Below are 23,832 nucleotides of genomic sequence, written 5' to 3'. Positions count from 1 at the left end.
AGTACAGTACTATGATAAACCATAATTCCAGAGGATGAAAAATGAAACACACTGCCCACCTCCTGTTGGAGAAGTAATGTATTTAAAATGCAGAAGTAAACAACACAGCCAAAGTAGGAATTTGTTTTCTTGGACTATGCGTATTTGTTACGAGCTTTTTACTTTTCTTTGCTTTTTACATATGTTCAATTCTGGGGGTAGAATGGGAAGGAGAGATAACAAATGCTTGTAAAAAATGTATCTGTCTATCTATCTATATACGCCATTGGTCTTAACAAATGTGGCTGATTCAGTATAAACCTATTCCCACTCCTGAAAAAAAAATTTATGCTTGGTCGGTAGCATTTTCTTCACATATACCTGAATGAATTTGAATGTACTGAACACCATTTATTGCCAGATACTCTTTTAAAATGAGAAATAACCCGAAGTACATAGAAATAAAACAACTATAGTTAATAAAGTTATAGTTCCTTTTTGTAATTTCCCTAATAAAATATTTATTTTAAAAACTTCCTTGTCTTCATTACCTTCTTTAGGATTGAATCATTTTTCCATGGCCCTACATTATTTTAGATTTTTAATTTTTATCCACAAAATCAAAGGTCCAAACAAAGAAAACCCCAAAAGTTCTTCCCTGATCCTTATCAAGACAGCAGTAGGTCTTAATAACACTACCCTGCCTCATAACCTCGTTTCTGTAGCTCATGATTGTCAGGCAAATTTTTATTTAAAGAAGCCCCTTTAGAGGAATTCTTTTGTAAACCAAAGAATCCTTGTTGTAATGCAAATAACCACCCCTATGGTTATTTGGATTTTCAAAAATCCTGTTCCTCTAGTTTTCTCCAATTGGGATTCATATTGCACCAAAATCTTCTTAAAGCAAACAATCTATCTTTATCCCAGTTACCTAACACATTGCTATTATGGGAGCATTGAACTGACACCAATGTTGGGCTACAACATATTTTCTTATTCCCATAAAGATAACAGGCTGAAGAAAAATAATTTTAAGGTACAGAAGTGTTTGAAAAATATGTAATTTTACACTACAGAAAATAAGAGGACTTATGTAGATACTGAAAACACTATTAGTTTTAGGAGTATTACAGAAATCTTGGACTAACAATCTCACAGTTAAAAATCAAGATCAGGAATATGATTTTATTGCTGAAACACAAAGGAACCTATTATTTCATAATACAAAGACTTGTTCAGTTTTTAGTTCTACATAAATATGATTCTTCTGAATATTCAAAGTATCAAATACAAAACAGTAGTGTAGTAAGAAAACTAAATGGCAGAAATAATGATCAAATCAACAACATTAATTAAGATTACTAAGGATACCATCTATGCCATTCAAAGGCACTTAAAGACACAAATAATTGAAAAATACAATATAAGATGACTTTATACCACAGAAATTAAAATAATTAGTCCAACACTCCTATACTTCTTTCTTCTTCAATATTAGTGGACCCACATTATCTCCTGTTAATTCATTGTGTTTATTATGTGACCCATCACAGGCAGGAAACTAGAAGAGAAAAAATTAAAAGTGTTATTCAAAATACAAGATCCAATAAATTTAATACTGACTAAAGTGAATACAAAGCAAACTGATTTTGAAAAGTGGATATCAAGTACTTCTGACCAAACTACTTCATTTTACTTAGCACCTTGACACAATAAAAAATAGTTTGAGACTACTTACAGCCTTCTTTCCTTTTTAAAATCTCAAACCAAGCAATTGAACAAACAATTAAGCCATTGTTTGTTGCATCTTGTATTAGATCTTAGAAAGTTCATATCAGCCAAAGATAGGTTTACAGAAAGTCAGTGCAAATGCCTAACCATTTCATGCTGCAGCTTGAAATTAAAAACCACCTCAGAGTATATTCACATTGCAGTCTGGGTCCAATCAATCCTAAGGCATTTATTAAGCTGACCACCTTATTATTTATGTTATTATGACCAATTTATTAAGACCAGCTGACGGTCACTGTCCAAATAACAAAAGAGCATGATGAAAGATTGTCAACAGGAAATGATACTGATGACTTCAAACTTCCTTTTTTTAAAAATTTTAAAAGTATAAATACTTTAAAGAGGAAATGTTATTATAGATACTCTATGATAAACCAGTTTACATTTTGATTCTGAACAAAGTATAGCAATTTACACAAATTTTCACTGAAAATGGCCCTTTCAAGAGTACACCTATCTCTAAAACACAAATATTATACAAATTGAGAAATGGAGAAATTATCAAACATCACAAGAAATCTTCCAACGTGCAGAAGGAATTTAAACTGTGATTCAGGGAAGTAAAAGTGCCACAACTGCAAAGAATTTTTATGTTTATATGTAAGTAGGCATCTTACCGTCTTAGAACGCCAACACCTGCAGTAAGCAGCTTTAGTAAGACACAAATCTTCGATGTTTATTTCATTCACTACTTTTGGATTTTCCTTCTGAATCTTGAGATTAATCAGGCTATCTTTCTGTTGTTTCTTCTTGGGGAGGAATGGACGAACTGCAAGGTAGCCTAGCAGTGCAAGTACGCCCAGGAATGGTAATAAACGAAGCCATTCTGAAACTAAATACACACAAATTTATTAAGCTTTGCAGTGCTGTCTTTTAAAATCAACTCTAAACTGCTGCATGAATTAAAAAAAAACACATCCCCTACACTTAAGATCTTATTTTAATGGGTTAATTAGGGCCTCCTGGTAATTAGCCATCACTGGAACCTAAGGTAAAAATTTATTCATGAATAACGACATCAAGAATTCAAAATCTAGGTCACTTGGAATCAATGATATCCTGATGTTCTTAGGTAAAAAGGAAGCCCACAGCATATGACTATAAAAGAATCCACATTTTTTTTATCACCAGTATAATACTAAATCAATACCTATTCCAAAGCATAAGTATTGTTTTTTTTAAAGAAATGAGTTTTTATTGGTCTTCTATTATTTACATCATCATAGTTTTCTCCAGTATCCTTTCCTCTCCCTATATAACAAACAGTATTTTATAAAGAAAAAAAAAGGAAAAGAGGAAAAATCCAGCACAACCAATCAATATCCAGAAAAAGTCTGAAAACATGTACAATATACATCTCTGGTCTTCTCCCTTCCACAAAGGGATGAGTTGGGGGTGTCCTCTCATATTTCTTGATTCAGGTCATGCATGATATTTATAGTTTTGCTACATTTACTTTTGGTTTTTGGTATGTGACTGTCTTTTCCCTTTAAATTGTTGCAGTCATTAGGTATATTATTTTCTTGGCTCTGCTTACTTATGTAGATATTTCCATTCTTCTCTGCATTCATCACATTAATAATTTCTTCCAGCACAGTTTCCATTTACATTCATGCGCTACAACATGTTTATCCATTCCCCAATCAATGGGCTTCTACTCTGTTTCCAATTCTTTGTTATAGCAAAAAGTGCTACACTAAATATTTTGGTGTATGTGGAGACTTTCTTCCTATCAATGGCTTCCTTATGGTATAAGTTAAGTAACAGAATCTTTAGGTCAAAGTATATGAATATTTTAATTACTTTACATAATTCCAAATTGCATTCCAAAATGATTGTACCAATTCATAGCTCCGCCAACAAGGCATTAGTATTTCAATAATTCCACAATACCACCAAAATTGACTACTGCCATTTTTTGTCACCTTTGCCAATTTGCAGGGTGTGAGGTGAAACCTCAGGGTTGTTTGATTTGCATTTCTCTTATTATTCATGATATGGAATATTGTTTCCAATGGTTCTTAACACAACAATTTGCAATTCTTCTGAGAACTATTCCTATATATCCTTTGACCATTTATCTATTAGGGAATGGCTACTAGTCTTAAATATTTGTTAATTGCTTATGTATCTTGGATATCTAATCCTGAAAGAAATTTGATACAAAGATTTCCTCTCCCTCATTTAACCAATTCTCTTCTTATTCTAGGTGCATTAATTTTGTCTGTGCATAAGTTTTTGTTTCACATAATCAAAGCTGTCTATTTTATTTTTTGTAATTGCCTCTCTCTCTTGTTTGGTTAAATAAATGCCCCTAGCCATGGCTGTGAGAAGCTGTTTTTCTCTTCTTTTTTAAAAAAAAATATTATGATATTTAAATATTATGTTCTCATAACCATTCAGAATGTATTGGTGTTGGCTTAAGCTTAATTTCTGACAGACTGCTTTTCAGTTTTCCCAGCAGTTTTTATTAAATAGGGAACTCTTTTTGAAGTAATTTGTGTGTTCAAGTTTATCAAACACAAGAGTACCAAGTTAAATCCTTCTTGATTCTCCCTTATCTAGTCTGTTCCACTGATCTGCCTCTATATATTTTAACCAATACCAGAAGGTTTTGATAATTGCTGCTTTATATTATAGTGTGAAGAAGTGCTATTCCCCCTTCATCCCTATTTCTTTTCAACATTTCCCTTGATATTTGGTATCTTTTATTTATCTAAACGAATTTTGTTATTATTCTATCAAGTTTCTCAATTTGATTGGTATAGCATTTAAAAAAAATTTTTTTTGGGGGGGGCTTTTAGGCAATTGGGGTTAAGTGACTTGCCCAGGGTCACACAGCTAGTAAGTGTCAAGTGTTTGGTCTGAGGCCAGATTTGAACTCAGGTCCTCCTGACTTCAGGGCCGGTGTTCTATCCACTGTGCCACCTAGCTGCCCCATGATTGGTATAGCATTAAAAGTATAAATTAATCTTGGTAGAAATTGTGTTTTATTACATTAGCATGGCCCAGTCATAAAGCACTGAATACTCTTTGAAAAGGACTTCATAATCAAATCTATACATGTCTTTGTGTGCTTTAATGGATTCATCCCTAGATACTTCATGCATTGTAGATGTCTGCAATGGGGTTTCCCTTTATATTACTGCTTCATGGATCTTATTATGAATAATGCTGTTGATTTTGAAGGTTTATTTTGTAGACTGCAACTTTGCTGAAGCTATTGTCTTGATGAACATTTCTGCTAACGTCCTAGGATTTTCCAAGTATGCCGTTACGTCATCAACAAATATGGATAATTTTATCTCCTCTTTATCACTTACCTAATTGCTGTTGCTAGAATTTATTAGTGGGGAGAGTGGGCATCTTGTCATTCCTGTAATTCAATGAAAGTATACCCATTGCATTTGATGCTTGCTTTAGGATTGAATACATGCTTTCCATGATATTAAAATAGACCCCTCTATGCCTATACTTGCATAAATCTAGTGAAAAGATAATGGGAAAATATGATGTGAAGAAAATGCTGGAGAAGCTAGACCTAAAAGACACATATTTTTCTAAAAGGGACTGTTAGACAATATGTATGTCTTTTCCAGTGCACGCATAAATTCACATTGTACTTCGTCAAAGGCTTTTTCTACATTTATTGAGATAATCATGTTGAACCTCTAAAAGAGGTTTTTAAAAATCTGTTCCGGTTTTGTTGTGATTTTACCTTACTAATTGGATATTTCATTGATTTGATTTTCTTCCCTCTTTTTAAAAATTAGATTAGCTAAAGGTTTATCAACTTAGTAGTCTTTTCCAAGAACCAGTCTTCAGTTTTGTTTATTTCTATGGTTTTATTGGTTTCTAGTTTGTTTCTCTTCTAATTTTTAATATCTCCTCTTATATGCTTATTTTAGGTTTATTTATTAGATTTCTAATTTTTAAAAAATACATAGTCAGTTCTATTTTTAATCTTCTCTTTTTCAGTTTTGCTAACATATATAAGGATGTGATTTCCTACCCTGAGGAATGCTTTGGCTGCATCCCAGAAATTCTGGGTTTTTTTCACATAATAATGGTTTCTGTGATTTGCTCTCTGACCGACTCATTATTTAGGAGAGGGGTGGAGAATCCTCGGCCTTGAGGCAACATGTGGCCCTGTACCACGGGAGGAAACTTCACAGAACAAAACCCCTTAATATAGGGATTTGTTCCAAAAAACTTGGACTCAGTCAAAAGGTCACACCCACAGACCTAGAAAGTCACATATGGCCTAGTGGCTGCAGGATTTCGTGGTTAAGTTCCCATTTGAATTATCTTGTTCTGGTCTGTAAAGGACAGACTCATTACTTCTGCTGTCTCTTTATGTTTGCAACATCTCTGTGTCCTAATATATGGTCAATTTTTGTAAGACTTCCATGTGGTGCTGAGAAAGACATATATATATTTTCTTACAGTCCCCTGTAGAGGATGACACAAATCTTTTAGGTCTAGTTTCTCTAGCAGTTTCTTCAGATCATATTTCCCCATTATCTTTTTGTTAGACTTATGTGAAACTGAGAGAGGGACAATGAAATCTCCTGTCATTATTGTTTTACTGTCTGTCTTTTTGTAGCTCAATTTCCTTTATGAACTTGGATGCTAAGGCATTCACAGCATATATATTTAATACTGATATTGGTTTATTGTCTATGATTCCTTTTAGCATAATGTAGTTTCCCTGTTTTTAATTTCTGAATGTTGATTTTTGCTTTGTCAGATAGCATGACTGCAACTCCTACTTTTTTGGATTCACTTGACACACGATAATTTTTTTCTTCCAGTCCCTCAGTTTTATTCTGTGTATTTTTTTTTGTCTTTTAAATGTGTTTCTTGTGAGAAACAGATTGCGGGGTTTTGCTTTCTTATTTAATCTGCCACTCTTTTTTACTTTTGGATTTATGTTTATATTTTCCTCTATTTGTCTCCAATACTGGATTTTTTTCAAGTTATGATTTTTTTCCCCCTCTTCTACTATAAACACAGTACTATGGCTCTCTAGTTACCTTATTATTATTATTTTTTAAGGTAGAATCATTCCTATTAGATCTCTTGTTCTCACTCCCAACCCCCTTCCCATTTGTTACCCCTTTCCCTTTAGAATTTTGCTTATTAGTTCTTTCTTTGCCACTTTTATTTGGTTATTTAATTTCTCACAGAATCAAAACTTATGAGGTATCCATTCTGGGCTCTCCCCTCTAAGCAACTTCTGCCACTCTCTTGTTAGAGCTTGCTGTCTGGTCCTGCCTTTCCCATTACGCATCACTACAGAAAAAGTCCTTCGGGTTACGGAGAAGACACTTTCCTATGGCTTGACTCCCCAACATTTCCAATTATGCAGCTCTCTACTGACTTCTGCCTTTCCCTGGTCACTTTCCTTCCTTATTTGTTTCAAAACCTCCTCTCTGGATCCTGTGGCCTTCCCACAGGTGCCAGTTGCCCCTAGGAGTTCTGACTCCATATGCCTTCCGAGACAGGACAAGTGGTGTCTCTAAGCACAGAATCCCCACAATACTTGGTGCTTCTCTTCACCCATGAACATTCACCAGTGACACCTCCTCCAAACCTTTCTATTCCCTCCCCTTTTATTATTCCTCCCTGCTCTTTTCAATTACTCTCCTGCAGGCTCTCCTCAACTGAGAGGACAGACAGCAGGAGTCATTTTCACTTATAGCTAGCCCTTGACCTGAGCATGGCACACCACATGCTCCTCTCTATCCTCCTTCCTTCCCCACTTCCACTGACCTTCTCTTTTTGTAATTTAGTTCCACAAAAACCACTGATTCACCTGCAGCAGGGTGTTCTGAGGTTCAGGCCATAATGCCCCAAGGCCTAACTCTCCACTACAACCTTCATCTGACTTCTGCCATCACTCCTATCTCTTTGTATACTTTTAGAAAGAAGTCTCTTAATGTTCTGTCTGCTGTCAGTCTGTTGCTGTCCTTGGCTACTGCGTTCGTCACCCCTCCTGCATTTCTGTCGTCTGGGGTGTTCACAAAGGAAATAATCACTTCAGGACTGGTTTTCTTTCTAGGAATGCCTCTTTATTACCGACCATTCATCTTTTTTCATTTACTGTTAAGCTAAGATTTGAAGGATGAGTCACCTTTGGCTGCATCCTGAGGTCCAATGCTTTTTGGAGCACATCACTGCATTCCCTCCCACATTCTCTGGTAGGTATAAAAGTCTCCTGCTGCTTGAATGTCCCTGCCTTTGTATTCGAAGGTCTTTCTACTGGTTCTTTGAAGAATTTGTTCTTTCTCAATGAAACTGTTACATTTAACCACTACACCATGACTTGGAGTTTGCAGCCTTGGGTTGCCCCCCGTCCAAGAAATCTATAAATTCTTTCAACTGGCACTTTGTTTTCTGTGTCAAGACGTTCAGAATACGATTCAGCAATTTTCTTGTATTACTTCTTGCATCATGGTGTTTGGGCTTTGTGATCTGAAAAAATTATAGGTTCTTCTGGGAGACCTAAAATCCTTAAGTTGTCACCAAATATCCAGTCTTTGGAATTATATTTTGCTTGCATGGAAAGCGTGTGTGTGTGTGTGTGTGTGTGTGTGTGTGTGTGTGAGAGAGAGAGAGAGAGAGATTTTTGCTTCTCTTCTTCTGGACTGTCCTTCACTTCTATGTATTTGCATTCCCAATCAGTTGACACTGAATCATTTTCCTTTGTTTTGCAATATTTATTCATAGATGCCTAAACTCATTCACTAGATCTGGAGGTCATATTTCTTGCTGTTCTTGTCTCCCCTGTTGGTTTATCTGCTTATGTTTAAGGTCTTTTCTTCCTCCTGAGAACTCCAGTAATTTCAGTCTTTCTCCCCATATTTCCTCTATTGCTCACTTTTTCTTCTCCTTCCCCTCTGATGGTGATTTCCCTAGGGGCTGGATCTGAAAGGTTCACCAGCCTAGGTCTCTGTCCTAAGTGACTTTTACAGGGACAGGCCTGGCTCTAGCTAAATGCTGGGCTCTTTCTCTTACGCTTAGCGGAGTGCCATAAAGCCCTCTATGTGTGTTTGTGTACACGTACAGTACCCTGCTCTGTTCTGTTCCTCAGTTCTCTGGCCCAGCAACGTAGAGCACTAACACATTTCTGCTATTCCAGTCTGGGCAAATTTCTGCCATTTGGAGTTTGGGTTTCTATGGTACTAGAAAGAGGCAGGGGTCAGTGTGTATCTAGATACGTGTCCTGCCCATTCTCTGTGGTCCTCTGCCTTCTTGCAGACCTCTGTGGCAACAAAGAATCATGCTGCTGTGCTGGCTTACTACAGCCTCAGCAAATTTCTATAGTTCGGGATTTGGATCTCCACAGCACTGGAAAGAGGGAAGAGGGGTCTGGATGTGGAGTTGCATTCTGTTGCAGGTCCATGAGTCAGGCTGGCGAGTACGATCTTGCTGCTGGGAAAGTGGTGGGTGGGAGGAGCAGGATATTGAGTGAGCTTGAGTTAGGTATTTGTTCATGAACTTTCTTTAAACCTTCTTTCTGTACTTGTGTCCTAGACCATAAAGCCAGCTAAGTTGTTTTATCTCTGGAGCATAATTTCTATATTCGACAGGGCTAAGAGGTCCTGTGGATCAGAAAAATGTCAAGTCCATGACCCAGAAGTCATGTGATCTTTTTCATAACAAAACACATTTGCCCATCTCAATCTAAAATTGCATTCTCTCTGTGAAAAGCTTGTTAGTGCCACGTAGTATATATCAGAACACTATACCATGAAAAATGAGTGAAAATGAATATACCAAAATTTTTCAGTATTTAAAAAAATGTGTTAAACCTTTCTCTTTTTTTTAACATCCAAGAGTGATCATAATACGAGTCACTTCTAAATCTATGTTCTGTAGAAGTACTATATTCCAAGTTGAATTGGTTTATGTAAAAAAAAATTCTTGAAATCAAAGATGATCTTTGCAAATAACACACTTTCATTTATTTATAAGGTATATTATATCTTAATTTCAATTTAATTGGCAGTAACATCTAACACTTTTGCTAGTTGTGTATAAAAGTAGAAATCTAAATGCACTAGGTGAAATGCTATTTAGATTCATTCATTTATTCATTCATTTGATAATCTGTGCCCTTAAGAAGCTTATAATCAAGTCACAGAATTTAAAAGAATCTTTTAGGAAAGCAAGAATTCTAGTGTAATAAAATAATCATTGTCTAATTTAGATGATTTGTAAATTATAATTTTCAAACACAGGTATTCCTCCAATTTGCTTGCCTTACCCCCTTCTATACAACTACCCAGGATAGGCCACCAATAATTTCTCTCTCTGGCTTCTGTTACTTGGATTTTCCAGGCCTCTATGTGTTTTTCAGATTAACGTCTGGGTCTGCTGATCTCTAACCCCTCAGCATCTCACTACAGGTTTATTTAGGATGACACATTAGGTCCCTATTACCTTCCCAACAACTCAACATCATGTCCCCATCTCCTTTTATTCCAAAGATTTCCCATGACGCAAAGCCCTATTTTCACCTGTCTTTACCCAACCCTAGCCAGGTAACAACCTACTGGTTTTTCCATTGCAACACAGGTAAATCTTACTTCAGTCCTCCATGTTCTCAAGTAGTCCATCAATATCTAAATGAAATTTCCCCAAAGTGCAAAAGTGAAGGTGAGAATCTTGTTAACCTCTTGGATAGGGGGTCTAAACCTTTTTTCTGTCATGGACTTCTTTGACAGTCTCATGAAGCTTCCAGGCCCTTTTTTTTTTAAAGAATGTTTTTAAATAACTGAAGGAAATGCTAAAATCCAGCTTGTTATTATGCAGTCATATTGACTCTATGTGACCCTGTGGACTTTTGCCCAAAGAGTTTTCTTGGCAAAAATACTGGAGTGGTTTGCCATTTCCTTCTCCAGTGAGTGTCTGTTTTACCTATGAGGAACTAAGGCAAATAGGGGTTAAGTGACTTGCCAGGACCACAGAGATAGCAAGTGTCTGAGGCTGGATTTGAACTCAGATCTTCCTGACTCCAGGCCTGGTACTCTATTCAGTGCACCACCTTGCTGCTCATTAAAATTCAGTTACGGGGTAGTAAAAATATATTTTTTTCCCCTCCCATCAAAATTCAGAGATTCTCTGAAATCAATCCATAAACCGACCATAAATTAAAACCCTTTCCTCTAGGAGAATTTCCAGAACGTAAGTTATGCAACCTAGGCTTTGCCCAAGGGAGTCATCATCCAAGAAAGAAGCACATGACATCCCCAAGGTGATACTTTCAGCTTCCTATAGCCACAGTGTCCCTCTCCTATTACCCCACCCTCACCATTGTGTCAAAGTAAATTCAAGTGGAAAGGGGGGGAGGAGAGAGGAGAAAAAAATAAAATGCCCAATGAGTCTATATATCTAAACTGTTAGATAGTTTGGCATATAGGTTTTCCCATTAGCTAGAGATATTACGTGTAGTAGAATAGTACTTTGTTCCAGTGTTTGATTAGGGAATTAATTGGGATTAATTAATTAAGGGAATTAATGCTGTTTGGATTTATATCACGATGTCTTCTGCTAGAAAGGGGCCCAAAAAAATCCTGTCCTACCCCTTACTCCCTCCCCTTTCCCTCCCCCAATAGAACTTGACTGTGGCACTAGAATTCCTAGTTATAGATCTGAGAATTTTTGAGAATTTTCATTGCAAGCAGAAGTGAAAACCCATAGGAAAATCTCAAAAGTATTAGGTTACCTTTGGTTTCTTTTGAGAGCTTGCTCTTTTTGCTCATTTATTCTTCCTGTCCTTGTCCAGCCTCTTGCCACCCACCTAAATATGCTGAGATCTTTCCCATCCTTACAAATTCCCTCAGGCTTCCATCCTACATCTCTGCCCAAGTCCTCATAAAAACTATCTACACTTGTCTGTCTTTTCACTACTCACTTCTTGACCTCTTCTAGTCTATTTTCTCTACTGAAACTAGACTTTCAATGATTACAAATATTTTCAACTGCCTAATTCTAAGACCCCTGGCTAGTTCTCATTCTCCCTGATTCTTTCTTACTTTCTGGTGGTATAGAGGATACAGCATTGGACCTGCAATAAAGAAGACCTAAATTAAAATTTGGCCTCAGATACTCATTAACTGTGTGAGCCTGGGTAAGTCACTTCATCATCTCTATTTCTGTGCAGATGACTCCAAATCTATGCATTCAGTTCTAATTTCTCTCCTGAATTTCAGTTCTACATCTTCAACAGCCTACTGGACAGCTCTACCTGGATGTCCCATTGTCATTTCAAACTCAACTTGTCTAAAACAGAATGCATTTTCTTCCCCAGTATACCCATCCCTTCTCCAAGCAGCCCTATTTCTGTTGAGGGTACCACCATCTTTTCAGTAACCCAGGTTCCTAACCTCAAAGACTTGACTTGGTTTTCCTCTCCCTTATCCCAGGTTCCCAACGTCAAAGACTTGACTCAGCTTTCCTCTCCTTTATCCCTATACCCAATCAGTTTTAAGTCAGGTTTTTTTTTTATTCCCATAATATTTCTTCTCATTTCTTTTCTCCACTCACATGACCACCACCTAGTTCAGGCCCCTAGTTGCAACAGCCTTTTAATTAGTCACTTTGCCTTCAGTCTCTTTTCTCTCCAGTCTGTCCTCCACAAAGATGTCCGAGTAATCTTCATAAGGCCCAATCCTGATCATGTGACTAACCTGCTTAAAAACCTTTAGTAAATCACTACTGCTTCCAGGATTAAATATAAACCCCTGAGACTTTTTATAATTTGGTTCCAATTTACTCTTATTTCACATAACTGCCCTTTTCACATAGTACACCTTCCCATCAAACTGGCCTACGAGCTCATCTCTAAACTCAACATTCTATCTTTTATCTTAATGTATTTAGTACACGTATATATGCATGCACATATACATGTTCTTCTCCCCCTCCCCCACTCCCAACACACTGCTTATCTCTGCTTTTTTCATCTTTATGTTCCCTAAGGTTCAGCTCAGGTGCTACCTCAACTATGGGCCTTCCTTGGTCCCCTCCTTGTTAGTGTTCTATTCATTCTGGCATCACATTTACTTACCTGTGCACATATTATATCTGCCAAGTAACACGTAAGCTACACAAGGACAGGAAGACTTTAGATTCAAAGCCTAGCACAATACTTGTAGAGTAGGTACTTACTAAATGTCTCTGAGTGTCTATGTCAAGTTCCATTCTAGGCACCATGGGAAAACAAAAATGGAAGACACAGTCCAACAAGGGAACAATAATGAAGTAGTACATAATTCTATTTCACATGTATTTACTGAGCACCAACTATGTGCATAGCATTTTTTTGGGTACTGTGGTTAATGACACACAAAGCCTAAAACACACTTCCTGTCCTTGAGGAGCTTACACTCTAGTTGGGGGAACAAAACTTACACATATTCACTTTAATTCAAATCAATGAATCCCCTTTGGTGGGAAGGGAGGAGAATAGATCGTCCTATGTTGTACAGGCAGGAAGTACAGTGGCCACTCATGGCGCCCAATCCCACTACTAATCAGCATGGCAGTGCCACCATGCTCCATTTATAACATCGATTGGTTTGCTCCTCCTTAGGCAGCCTGGTAGCCTCTGCACCCAAAGGCTCATCACACAGCTGCCCACCTGATTGGCTTAGCCTGTTCTAGCTTAGCACTGAAGCACTGAAGGAATCTGCCAGCACTACCCCCCTCACCAGTAGAGATCACACCTGGCTTAAGGGTGCACTGTGAAAGCAGCTATATAGGTATACTGAAATGGGCACTGGATTTGGAGACCAATAAGGTGTTTTCAAATGCAAGCTCTGCTACTTGCTAGCTATGTGATTTTATTTAAGTCATTTAACGATTTTACATTGTGCTTCAGTTACCTCATCTGTAAAATGAAGGTAGTATCTACATTATTCATCTTATAAGGCTGTTGTGAGGATCAAATGAGATAAATGTACAGCACAATGTTGACCATAAACTGCTATATAAATGTCAGCTAAAAAACCCCCTTCATTCCCTAGATAATATGTGCTATTTTTATCATTATTTCCCAGTATTATTGTAAAAGATTTGGCTCGTGAAGGAAATAGACAGGAGTCAATCATATGAAAAATATGTTATTTAAAACGAATAAATTGCATGCTATGAATGTGCCTGACTGAAACTGGAAAATAAGATGGGCCCTGATAAAGAAAAATTGCAGTTAACTGAGGGAGTCAGTTGCTAGATGGTTAAGTCTAAACTACTTCGTACTTCAATTTCCTCAAATACAAAATATATTATTTACGGTTATACACCAAGATAGATGATTAATAGTCTTAGAGCATGATGAAATATTTCAATACACATACTAACAGGCATAATCTTTTTGAACAGAAATGCAGCAATATACCATAAGAGTTGTAAAACTCTTCCTGACAATGATCTCACTACTAGGCTTACAACTGAAATGCAGTATCTTTAAAAAACACACACAACTATCCACACAAAAATTTTCAATGAAGTTTTATTTATAATAGCATACACATAGAAACTGCTTTAGGTCAAATCATAGTACAGGAATAAAGAAATGACAAACATGAATAACACAAGGAAAAACAGGAAGACAAATGAAGAAATGCAGTGTGAAGAAATAGAACCAGAATAGACATACTATCCACAGCTATGTAAAAAAATAGCAGTAAAAATTTTTTTAAAACACAGGAAAACAGATTAGAAGGAAAATGGAAGCAAATAGGATTTTAAAAATTATTTTGTTAATGTTAATATATATTTTAAAAATAAATTATAATTTGGAACATATGGCTTTATGCATGAACATATTAATTTGGTTATATTTGTTGATGGTTACTAAGTTTACAATAAAACAAATGCATGCCTAAAACAGTAATATTTTTTTATATTGATTTTTTTTCACTTAGGAATCTTTGTAAGCATTAATTTATGGTATTATTAAGCATATCTGCAAAATTTTAAAAAAATGCATCATGAAAAAGTGAAATGACCTACCAAGTATACAAAACAAAGCAGGTTCAAAAACAAAGTACAGAATTTGGACTTCTTTCCTAAACTTAATATGCTATAGCTTATACAAGCTATAAATAGAGATCAAATGGTATTATTATGACCTATTAAACTACCTCAGTGTTTATTTTCTGATATGCTTAAAATTAATTTTCATAAAAAATAATGAATGTTAAATCTTTCTGTTATATGATAGGGAGATACATCATTATCTCTTCTAGCATTTAGCAGTGCCTGGCACATAAGTAATAAGCATTTCATAAATGCTTGTTGATTGATACTTTAGAAAACAGCAGACACAGAGAGTTTAATTTCAATTTAATAACATAACTACTGGAATGAGAAAAAATATCCTTGGGCATAAGCTCTCTTTGACTCAGTTACCTCATCTGCAAAATGAGGAAAGATGTTGGACTGGGTAGAGTCCCTTTCAGCTCAAAATCTATGTCACATGATTCCTATAAATTTGCAGGTTATAGCAAAACTAATTTAAAACTTTTCTTGTAGGAATAACCGTGAAAAAAGAAATATGAAATATGGAGAACAGGATGAAGAAAAAAATCAACCTAGGTATAGCAGTCTTAAAGTGTGGAGACTGTCAAAGGATTGGGGGGGGGTACTAAGTCCCAGTCTTAGACCAGGGACAGACATTAGCATCTTCAAAGGGTTCCTGGAATGATAAATGGCATATCTGTTCTTTCTCCTACCCTCTATTTTGTAGCAATGGCGGTTTTTTACAGTTTCTTTTACATGTTTATTCTATTTTGCAATACCTTCTATACTCTGTGTATATACGTGTGGGAAGGAACAAGAAAACAAGAATTTATTAGACTACTAAATGCTATGCACTGTGCTAAGCACTGGGGCAACCAAGACAGAGGATATAAGCTAGAGGGATCAGGAAATGCTTTGAAGAAAGCCTGAGACTTTAAGAGGTGGAGGTGAGGAAGAAGTGCCTTCTAGGCATTGAGGACAAGCCGGGCAAAGACAGGAAATGTAAAGTCCCGTGTGAGGAATTGTGAGAAGGCCATTTTGGCTGGACAGAGGAGTACAAGAAGAGTAATACAGAAGGTTGGAAAGACAGATTAGAGCTAGGTTGTGAAGAGCTTTAGATGCTTTAGAGGGTCTATAATTATAAATTTTAAGACACTACGGTCTTCAAGGATTCAGAGTTGTGGTTGACCCAAAGGGCAAAGGTCCCGCATTTGAATTCCAGCTCTGCTCCTAACCTTGTGTGTGACACTGGGCAAGTGATAATCTCTCTGGCCTACATGTTTCTCCACTGTAAAATGACAATATTGGATTTAGATGACATCCTAAAATCTCATCCAACTTGAGGAAGAAAGGTGTTGCTCAAAGGTGTTCTGCTAACAGGCTTTTAATAATACCCAGATACACAGCATTTGAAGCCGTAACAGCCACTTAGCTATCCTCCAGGCCCCAGTATTCTAGACTCTGAGGTCTATAACCAGCTGGAGGGATGGAGTAATATTTATAAGGCTAATCCTAATCAGCTGTTGCAGTGGTCATTAGTTCAAAGGACTCCCCATGCTAATTTCACATTGGCCTTGATAGTGCATGCACTACATACAATAATCTCTAGAACAGCAAGGCTTCTTCCCCTCTTTTCTGTGGTCAGGAAGGTGGGCACACACATAAATCACTAGCTTTCGACAGCATAACAATAAAAGAGGATATGTTTGTATAAACAGACACATGGAAACTAACAAAAATATACATTTTGTCATATAGGTTTGCGACCACTAGGTTATCTTCAACTCCTCATCTTTATTTTCTTATCATTTGCCAAGCTTTATTCTACCTCCACAATATTTCTTCACACAACTATCTCTCTAGTCCAGGGTTTCATCTCTTCTCAGGATTGGAGAGGGGAGATACCTGGAACAGGGAGATCAATTAGGAGGGTATTTCAATTACTAAATTTAGAATAAATGCACACCTAAAAAAGTAATGTTTTGTATCTTGATATTATTTTTTCATTTAAGAATCTTTGTGCTATTGCAATACTCTCCTTATTGATCTCCCTGCTCCAAGGATCTCCCCTTTCCAATCCATTCTCTTCACAGCTGCTCAAGTAAGATCCCTAAAGCACATTTCTGACCAGGTCATTCACCAGCCTGATAAACTGCACTGGCTCCCTGTTACCTGTAGGATCAAATACAAGCTATACATGTAACAGGCAAAGTTCTGTATCCAAAGGTAGCAAAGGAAGAGACTCTCCAAAGAAAGCCCTAAATTGGTTGGAAACCTAAGCAACTGGGACTGGGACAATGACCCATGCTGTGTGCTTACAGTGACATGACAGCAACCCTCTGATGTGGATAAGCCAGGCCCAGGAGTTGTTATCCCTGAGATTCCAGAAAAGTTGCTGAAGATCCAATCCTAGGAACCTCAAAGATCCAGGAGGGCCTGAGTTCACGAGGTGAAGGTTAACACAGATGACCAAGGCCAACTACCACACTGCAAAAGGGAGCTGGGGATGCACCCTGGATCTGGCACAAAACAATTCAGGAACTAAGACTAGAGAGAACAGTAAACGGACAATACAGACTAAGATAAATAATTAGAAGAGATCCAAAGTTGCCTAAAAAATCTAACATAGCAGGCAAAAATAACTCCCTAACAATTGCAAGCAGAGAATACAAAGAGGAAAAATGGATTTTCTACAAGGAACACATAAATAACTAAAAATAAAATGTGAGATTAAAAAATGAAATAAAAACTCTAGAAGAAAAAACTGGAAGGAGAATAGCTTAGGGAAAAAAAGGGGTAACATTTATTCTTTGTCATGGACTCCTAAAAATTAGACTTGACCAAAAAGAAATCAATAACTCCATGAGACAGAAAGAAATATTAGCAAAAAATCAAAAGCTTGAAAAAGTAAAAATATCTAAGATATTTGCTATTAAAAAAAGTGAAGATAGAAAGAATCCACATATCACCTCCTAAAAGAAACTCTCAAGATGAAAAGTCCAGTAATGTCATAACCAAAATACGGAGTTTAAGTGTCAAAGAAAACTACTACAAGCAGCCAGAGAGATAAATTTAAGTACTAAGAGACCACTGTCAGAATCAAACAAGACCTGACAGCCTCTACTATAAAAGAGGGGAGCTCTTGGAATACTGTATTCAAAAAGGAAAAAGATATATGCTTATAATCAAGACTAATTCACCACAGAAGACTGAGTAAATATTACAACTGAACAATTTTTGTTGTGTTTCAGTCATTTTTTTCAGTCATGTCCAACTTTTTGTGACCCTGTTTGAGGTTTTCTTGGCAAAGATACTGGAATGGTTTGCCATTTCCTTCTCCAGCTCATTTTACAAAGGAAGAATCTGAGGCAAACAGGGCTAAGTGACTTACCCAGGGTCACACAGTATCTGAGGCCACATTTGAACTCAGAGTCTTCCTAACTTGAGGCCTAGTACTCTACTGCACCACCCAATAATTCACTTTTAATTGAATAGGGAACTTTAAAGCATTTCTCAACTCTGAAAGGAAAACATAAGACAAAAGAGAAACTGAAGAGGTACATTTGGATGAAGGGACTGTAAGATGAAGTGCTAACATTCTAATGTGAGAAGTGCCTCTTCAGAACCTTAGTGTCTCCAGAGGGTACAAATGTTAAATAAATATAGAAAAACAGAGGTCATGGATGTGGACTGGTTCTGTTCCAAAGGCTTTAAAAAGGGAAAGAAAAATATACTAGCGTAAAGAAAAGGAAAAAGGGAGTAGAACTTACTATTTCTCATAATGGGGGTTGACTATATCCCTGGACTTTTAAGACTCTTAAGTACATTCCATCCTTGAAACCCTAACTTGGTGGGAATGGGGGTAGGGTGGAAGGGAACATGAGGATGGCACACTTCCTGGCTCGTTCTTCTCAGAATTTCAATTTTAAAGAAAGTCACTAGGCTGGCCATGTTTTTCATTCCTCTCCAGGCTCCACTCCTGAGTCTTTGGACTTTCTTTGGCATTCCTTCTCTTTGTTATCTTCCATTTTCTTTTCAGCTTCTTTTTTATGTGTTTTCCTTCATTAGAATGTAAGCCCTTTTGGGGTAAGGACTGTTCTTCCTTCTGCTTCTATTTGTATTTCCCAACACTTAGTACAGTGCCTAGCACATAGTAAACACTTAAGAGAAATGCTTGTTGACTTAATTTAAGAATACACAAACATAGAAGGAAGTGGTTTTCAGGTGAGCTACTTTCTTAACTGAAAGAGACAAAGTTTCACCACAAAGAGAAAGAGTAGGATATAGAAAATACACCAAACTCTAACAGGGCCTCTTTTCTTCACCATAAAGAACTTAAAAAGAAGAAGCACAAAAGAAATTAAGAACATGCTTGACTGAGAAAACAGATGGGCTACCTAAATTCGACATTGGTATCAATATATTTAAGGAACCAGAGGAATGCCTTGCTGGACTTAAAAGCTAGGAAAATCTGGGTTCAAATACTGCCTGACACTAGTTGCGCTACTAGTCATTGAACCTCTTTGGGCCAAGGTTTCTTCATCTGTAAAATGAGGGGGCTGACTTGATGACCTCTAAGGTACCTTCTACCTCTAATGATACTATGATCCTGTGATCCTATGATTTTCAGGAAAAAAAAATGGAAAAGATTTGCATAGAATTAGAACATATAGAAAGATTACAGTCTGCACTAACAAAGGAAGAACTATATAGATGAAACAGCATCCATTTAAGCACCTAACTACCTGGTTTTGACCTAGTCAGATAATTTGGCAATAAATTATCACTAGATAATTTCACTGCATAAAACTCTTATTTAGGACAATACTAAATAAGTAAAGAATCAAAATATGGAAATTCACAGCCTCAGAGTGTCAGCTCTGGAACCATCTCTGAAAAATGTGTAGGGAACTGGCATACCACATTAAGGTCTTAGGGTCTGTTATTGTATCCCTGGGCATAAGTAACATAAACAGTGTCTCCTACACTATGCAATTCAAGCCAACAAAATAGTTTATCTTTGCAAAGAAGCTACACTCAGTTTAGCCACTGTGTTTTAAATCTGGCACTATACTGTTTTCCAGCTTCTGTTAAAAATTTATTTTTAAAAGTGGAAGGGGACCTATTCAGACATCAATAAAAAATTTTTTTAAGTGCAGATATTACTAGCAACAAACTTTCAAAGGACTACTGTCAATCTACCTTATCATACTTCAAGGGCCTCATTCTAGCTGTTTCTGGATACAGATAAGTATTGTCTAAGTACTCAAATACCACACTGTAATCAAGAATCCCATATGTTTACCAGGAATGCAGCGTCATGGTGAGAGAACATGTGGCTGGAAAAATACTGTATAATGTTAACATGAAAAGAAAAGACACATGAAAAATGTAGCAGGATTTATGTCTCTGGAACATTTTAAAATGAATTCAATGCTGAAAAAAAGTTGCTGGGCTAACACTCCACTTTATTCACCAAACTTATACCCCAGTTCAATGTTGAAAATATTTCAAAGTAACCTCCACACTGAGGATGTGTCAGAGGCTATACAAGACTTTTAAGCCTTTGATGATATGGTACAAAATTTAGTAAATACTACGTCTTCTTTTCACCAAGATTATTTTAATTCTTCCAGTTAGAAAGTTCATATTTTTTCTAAATCAAAGTGGTCATAAAACAATGGCTAGCTAATTTCAGACACTAAACAAATGGACAATTCAAACACTAAGTGTTAAAAACAGAATATGATTAAATGCATGAGAAACACAAAGAGTGTTAGTTATAAGAGCTTTGAGGAAGGAGGAATGTCAGGTTTCATGGAGATTAAGATTTCAACAGGCAGAAAGAGTAGGATATTCAAGACAAAGTAGAGAATGTTTAAGGGAACAATATATGGCCTTTTAGAGTATGTGATGGAGAAAAGTATGGAAATAATGAAATAAGTATGAAAGTATAAAAGAATGGGTAGAACCTGCTTGTGGAGGTCCTAGAATGCCAGGCTGTTTGGGCTATTATTTTGTAAGTAGCAGTCACTGAAAAATTTTTAAGCAATGGAATATCCTCATCAATATACGTCATTAGTGCACTTTCCTCTCCTTTGCAAAGATGTGAGCATCAACTGGAAAGCCTGTTCGAGGATCAAATGAGATAAGATATGTAAAGTACTTTGCAAACTTTAACCACGAAATGCTAGCTACTATTTCCTCAGAATATTGTACATAGCGTCAAATGATGCCGATTTGTGGGCTTATTTGAACTGCTTTTTCTTGTTTTGTTTTTAAATGTTTGAGTTAAAAAGGATGGCTTGTTGCGTAGTGAAGGAGGGATGTATTTAGAAATGAAGGCAATACAAAATAGAAAAAAAAGTTTTCATAAGATTTTTTAAAATATCTGGGCAAGAGGTAAATTAATCCGTGTGGACCCACTCAAGGATATGCTTTGCCACTTAAACAAAGCCTTCGAAGTGAATGGGCCAGTCAGTCCTCAATTTCAGCTTTTAAAAACTAAGATTAAATCAGCAAAACAAGAAACTCCTCAATACTATGTTACACTATAAAGAGGAAGTAACTGAATCCAATTCAAGAGAAAAATAGTACTTGTTTATCCACAACCAAAGTGACGTTGAGTTTCATGACAAAGGTTTTTAACTTTGCGAATTTTTGTTTTTTTTAATGTTTTGATAACCGCATTTCAATCTAATTGAACCAGCATAATTGGTTTCCTTTGTAATCCCGTGTATTTTGTGCATTTAAAACTACAGTTCTGATAAGGGGCCTACAGGATTCACCAGAATGCCCAAGAGGTCCACTACACAAAATGAATTATATTAGAAGAACCTCCCACCCACTGAATCGGAATGTCTTCTGGACTTTCTCCAAAGTGGAGAACATGCATACTATGCAGAGGCTCATATTCCACGGTCTGTGCTTAAAAAACAAAAACTTGTTAACTGCATTTCAACGTAATTGGTTTCCTTTGTAATCCAGTGTATTTTTAAGGTGTTTAAAAACACTCGGTGAAGGAGGTTAAGATCCCTTTACTGGTCTCCCAGCAACTGAATGTTGCATTGCAAAGCTTCACCTCCAGCTTCAAGCGCCACGCAAAGATCACACCAAGGAGTTCGGGACTGCACCCAATGCACGTCACTCTAGCTGAACTCTTTTTGGATGGTGAGCCTTTCTGTCCTAAGTATCTAAGGCGGCGGTGAGCAAAGCGCCAGCGGATGGGGGAGGGGCGGGCGGAGCCACAAGGCCAGCCTGGGTCAGCGCATCTGCGGTGAGAAGCAGGCGCCCACGAGTCCTGCAACGGCCGAGCACAAGCGTCGATGGAGACGCCATTCCAAGGCAAGGCAAGTCGGCAGCTCACTAAGTGCCTGCTCCGCGCCTCGGGACGACCCGGGGTGACCCCAGCTCGGTGCACAAAGAGCCACACGCACACCCGCACCGGAGGGGCTGAGGCCTCAACATGCGCAGGCGCAAAAGAGTCCTGCCCACTCCACCCTCCCACTTCCGCCTCCCAGCGCGCGCGCTACGCCGGGTTACGAAGTCCCGCCCCCGAACGTGCTCCGTTACCTCTTTCCCCTCCCACCACCCGTAAAGAGTAGGTCAGCTGTGAGTGGGGGACAAAGTCCACGATTAATGATTCCCCATTTATGCCTCCCCTCACATATGTACACACTCCCCCCCCCAGTTTGTTTACCTGTGAGCCGGGCGAACCCGGTAATGCTCTCCGGGACTGGGAGCCGCTTGAGGTAGGCGGGGAGCTGCACCTTTACGATGCGGGCCACGCTCTCCAGCACCATTCTGTCTCCAAAGCACCTTGCCTTCTGCTCTCGGAGCGTGCCCTGACCGCTAGCTACTGCGCCTGCGCCACGAGCCGGGTTGCTTTCCGTCTCCCGGCTGAAGTATGCTGGGGATCTCGGGGAGGCGGGTCCGTGGCGGGCTCGGAGCGAGGGAGCGGTGACCTGCCGGGCGCTGATTGGTGGTGCGGCTGGTGACGTAAGAGGAAGAAGCGCGAGTCGCGGGCCGAGAAGGGGCAACCGGGCGGGAAGCAGGAGGCCCAAGCAGGAAAACGCGCGCGTATGCAGGGATGCGCAAAAGTGTGGCCGAACCGGGGTCTGCTTGGCTGTTTTGTTTGTTTCGACTTGACGTCTTGCTCGCCGGGGCAGGTGTAGACAGGTGCCCGGGACCCAGAGCTGCACCCTGGGCCTGGAAATGAGAATTGACCGCAACTGAGGTCAAAGGTTATGTGTCCTACCACCCCGTCTGCATTCCCCAGCGCACTCTGTTGTCGGACAAGGAAGCAAACGTAATTTATTTTGCCGTCTCAGAATCGGCCGAAGAAGTGCTTCCTTTTTAAAATCTTCTCCTAGTCAAGCCAGCAAGCACTTATTAATCGCCTACTGTATATGCAACGCACTGTGCAAGTCCATAGAGATGTAACTAATAATAGCTAGCATTTATGTAGATGTTAAAATGCTATACCGTTTTGCGAAGCGCTTTGCATATGTTGAATCTCATTTGATCCTTAAAACACACTTCGAGGTGGGTACTGGTGTCCTCTGTATTTTACAGATGTGGAAACTGAGGCCTAGGGAGATTAAGTGATTTGCCCAGAGCCACTCAGCTAGTAAGTGTTTGAGGTAGTATTTGAACTCAGGTCTTACTGACTCTGGGTAAACACTCTTCATTTGGACACTGGACAAAAGACTCACTGCCATCAAAGAGTGCAAAGTCTAATAGAGGAAGACCATGCTAAGCTAACAACTATGTACAAATAATACAGATGTACAAAGATAGGACAAATTGGAGATAACGTTGGAGGAAAGGCTTCTTGCAGAAGATGGGACTTTAGTTGATAAGGAAGGTGTAGCTGAGGACATAATAAAGGAATAAGCAGGCTTTCTCAAACTATATTTTTCAGGAAACCGCCTCATAGTTCCACAGTTGTCAGAAAGCTGCAGAGAATAAGAGGTCCAGCAGGGTTTATTGTTGATTATTTTTTAAAAATCATCTAATTTGATAGAGCAA

General features: G+C 37.9%; 1 protein-coding gene across 1 annotated transcript; it reads right to left on the bottom strand.

The window, feature by feature from the left end:
* Window positions 1-60: 60 nt before the first annotated feature.
* On the bottom strand, window positions 61-22,768 carry CISD2 (CDGSH iron sulfur domain 2). Its single transcript, XM_021008373.2, has 3 exons — window positions 22,502-22,768; window positions 2,388-2,602; window positions 61-1,540 (listed from the first exon to the last, which is right to left on the bottom strand). Exons 1-3 carry the CDS (start codon window positions 22,602-22,604, stop codon window positions 1,451-1,453), a joined length of 408 nt encoding a protein of 135 aa, XP_020864032.1. The 5' UTR covers window positions 22,605-22,768; the 3' UTR covers window positions 61-1,450.
* Window positions 22,769-23,832: the final 1,064 nt, after the last annotated feature.

This window comes from Phascolarctos cinereus, unplaced genomic scaffold, assembly GCF_003287225.1.
Source record: "Phascolarctos cinereus isolate Bilbo 61053 unplaced genomic scaffold, phaCin_HiC Scaffold_9;HRSCAF=440, whole genome shotgun sequence".
Lineage (NCBI taxonomy): Eukaryota > Metazoa > Chordata > Mammalia > Diprotodontia > Phascolarctidae > Phascolarctos > Phascolarctos cinereus.
The sequence above is the reverse complement of the archived record's forward strand: the minus strand, read 5'-3'. Positions and strand labels throughout refer to the sequence as shown.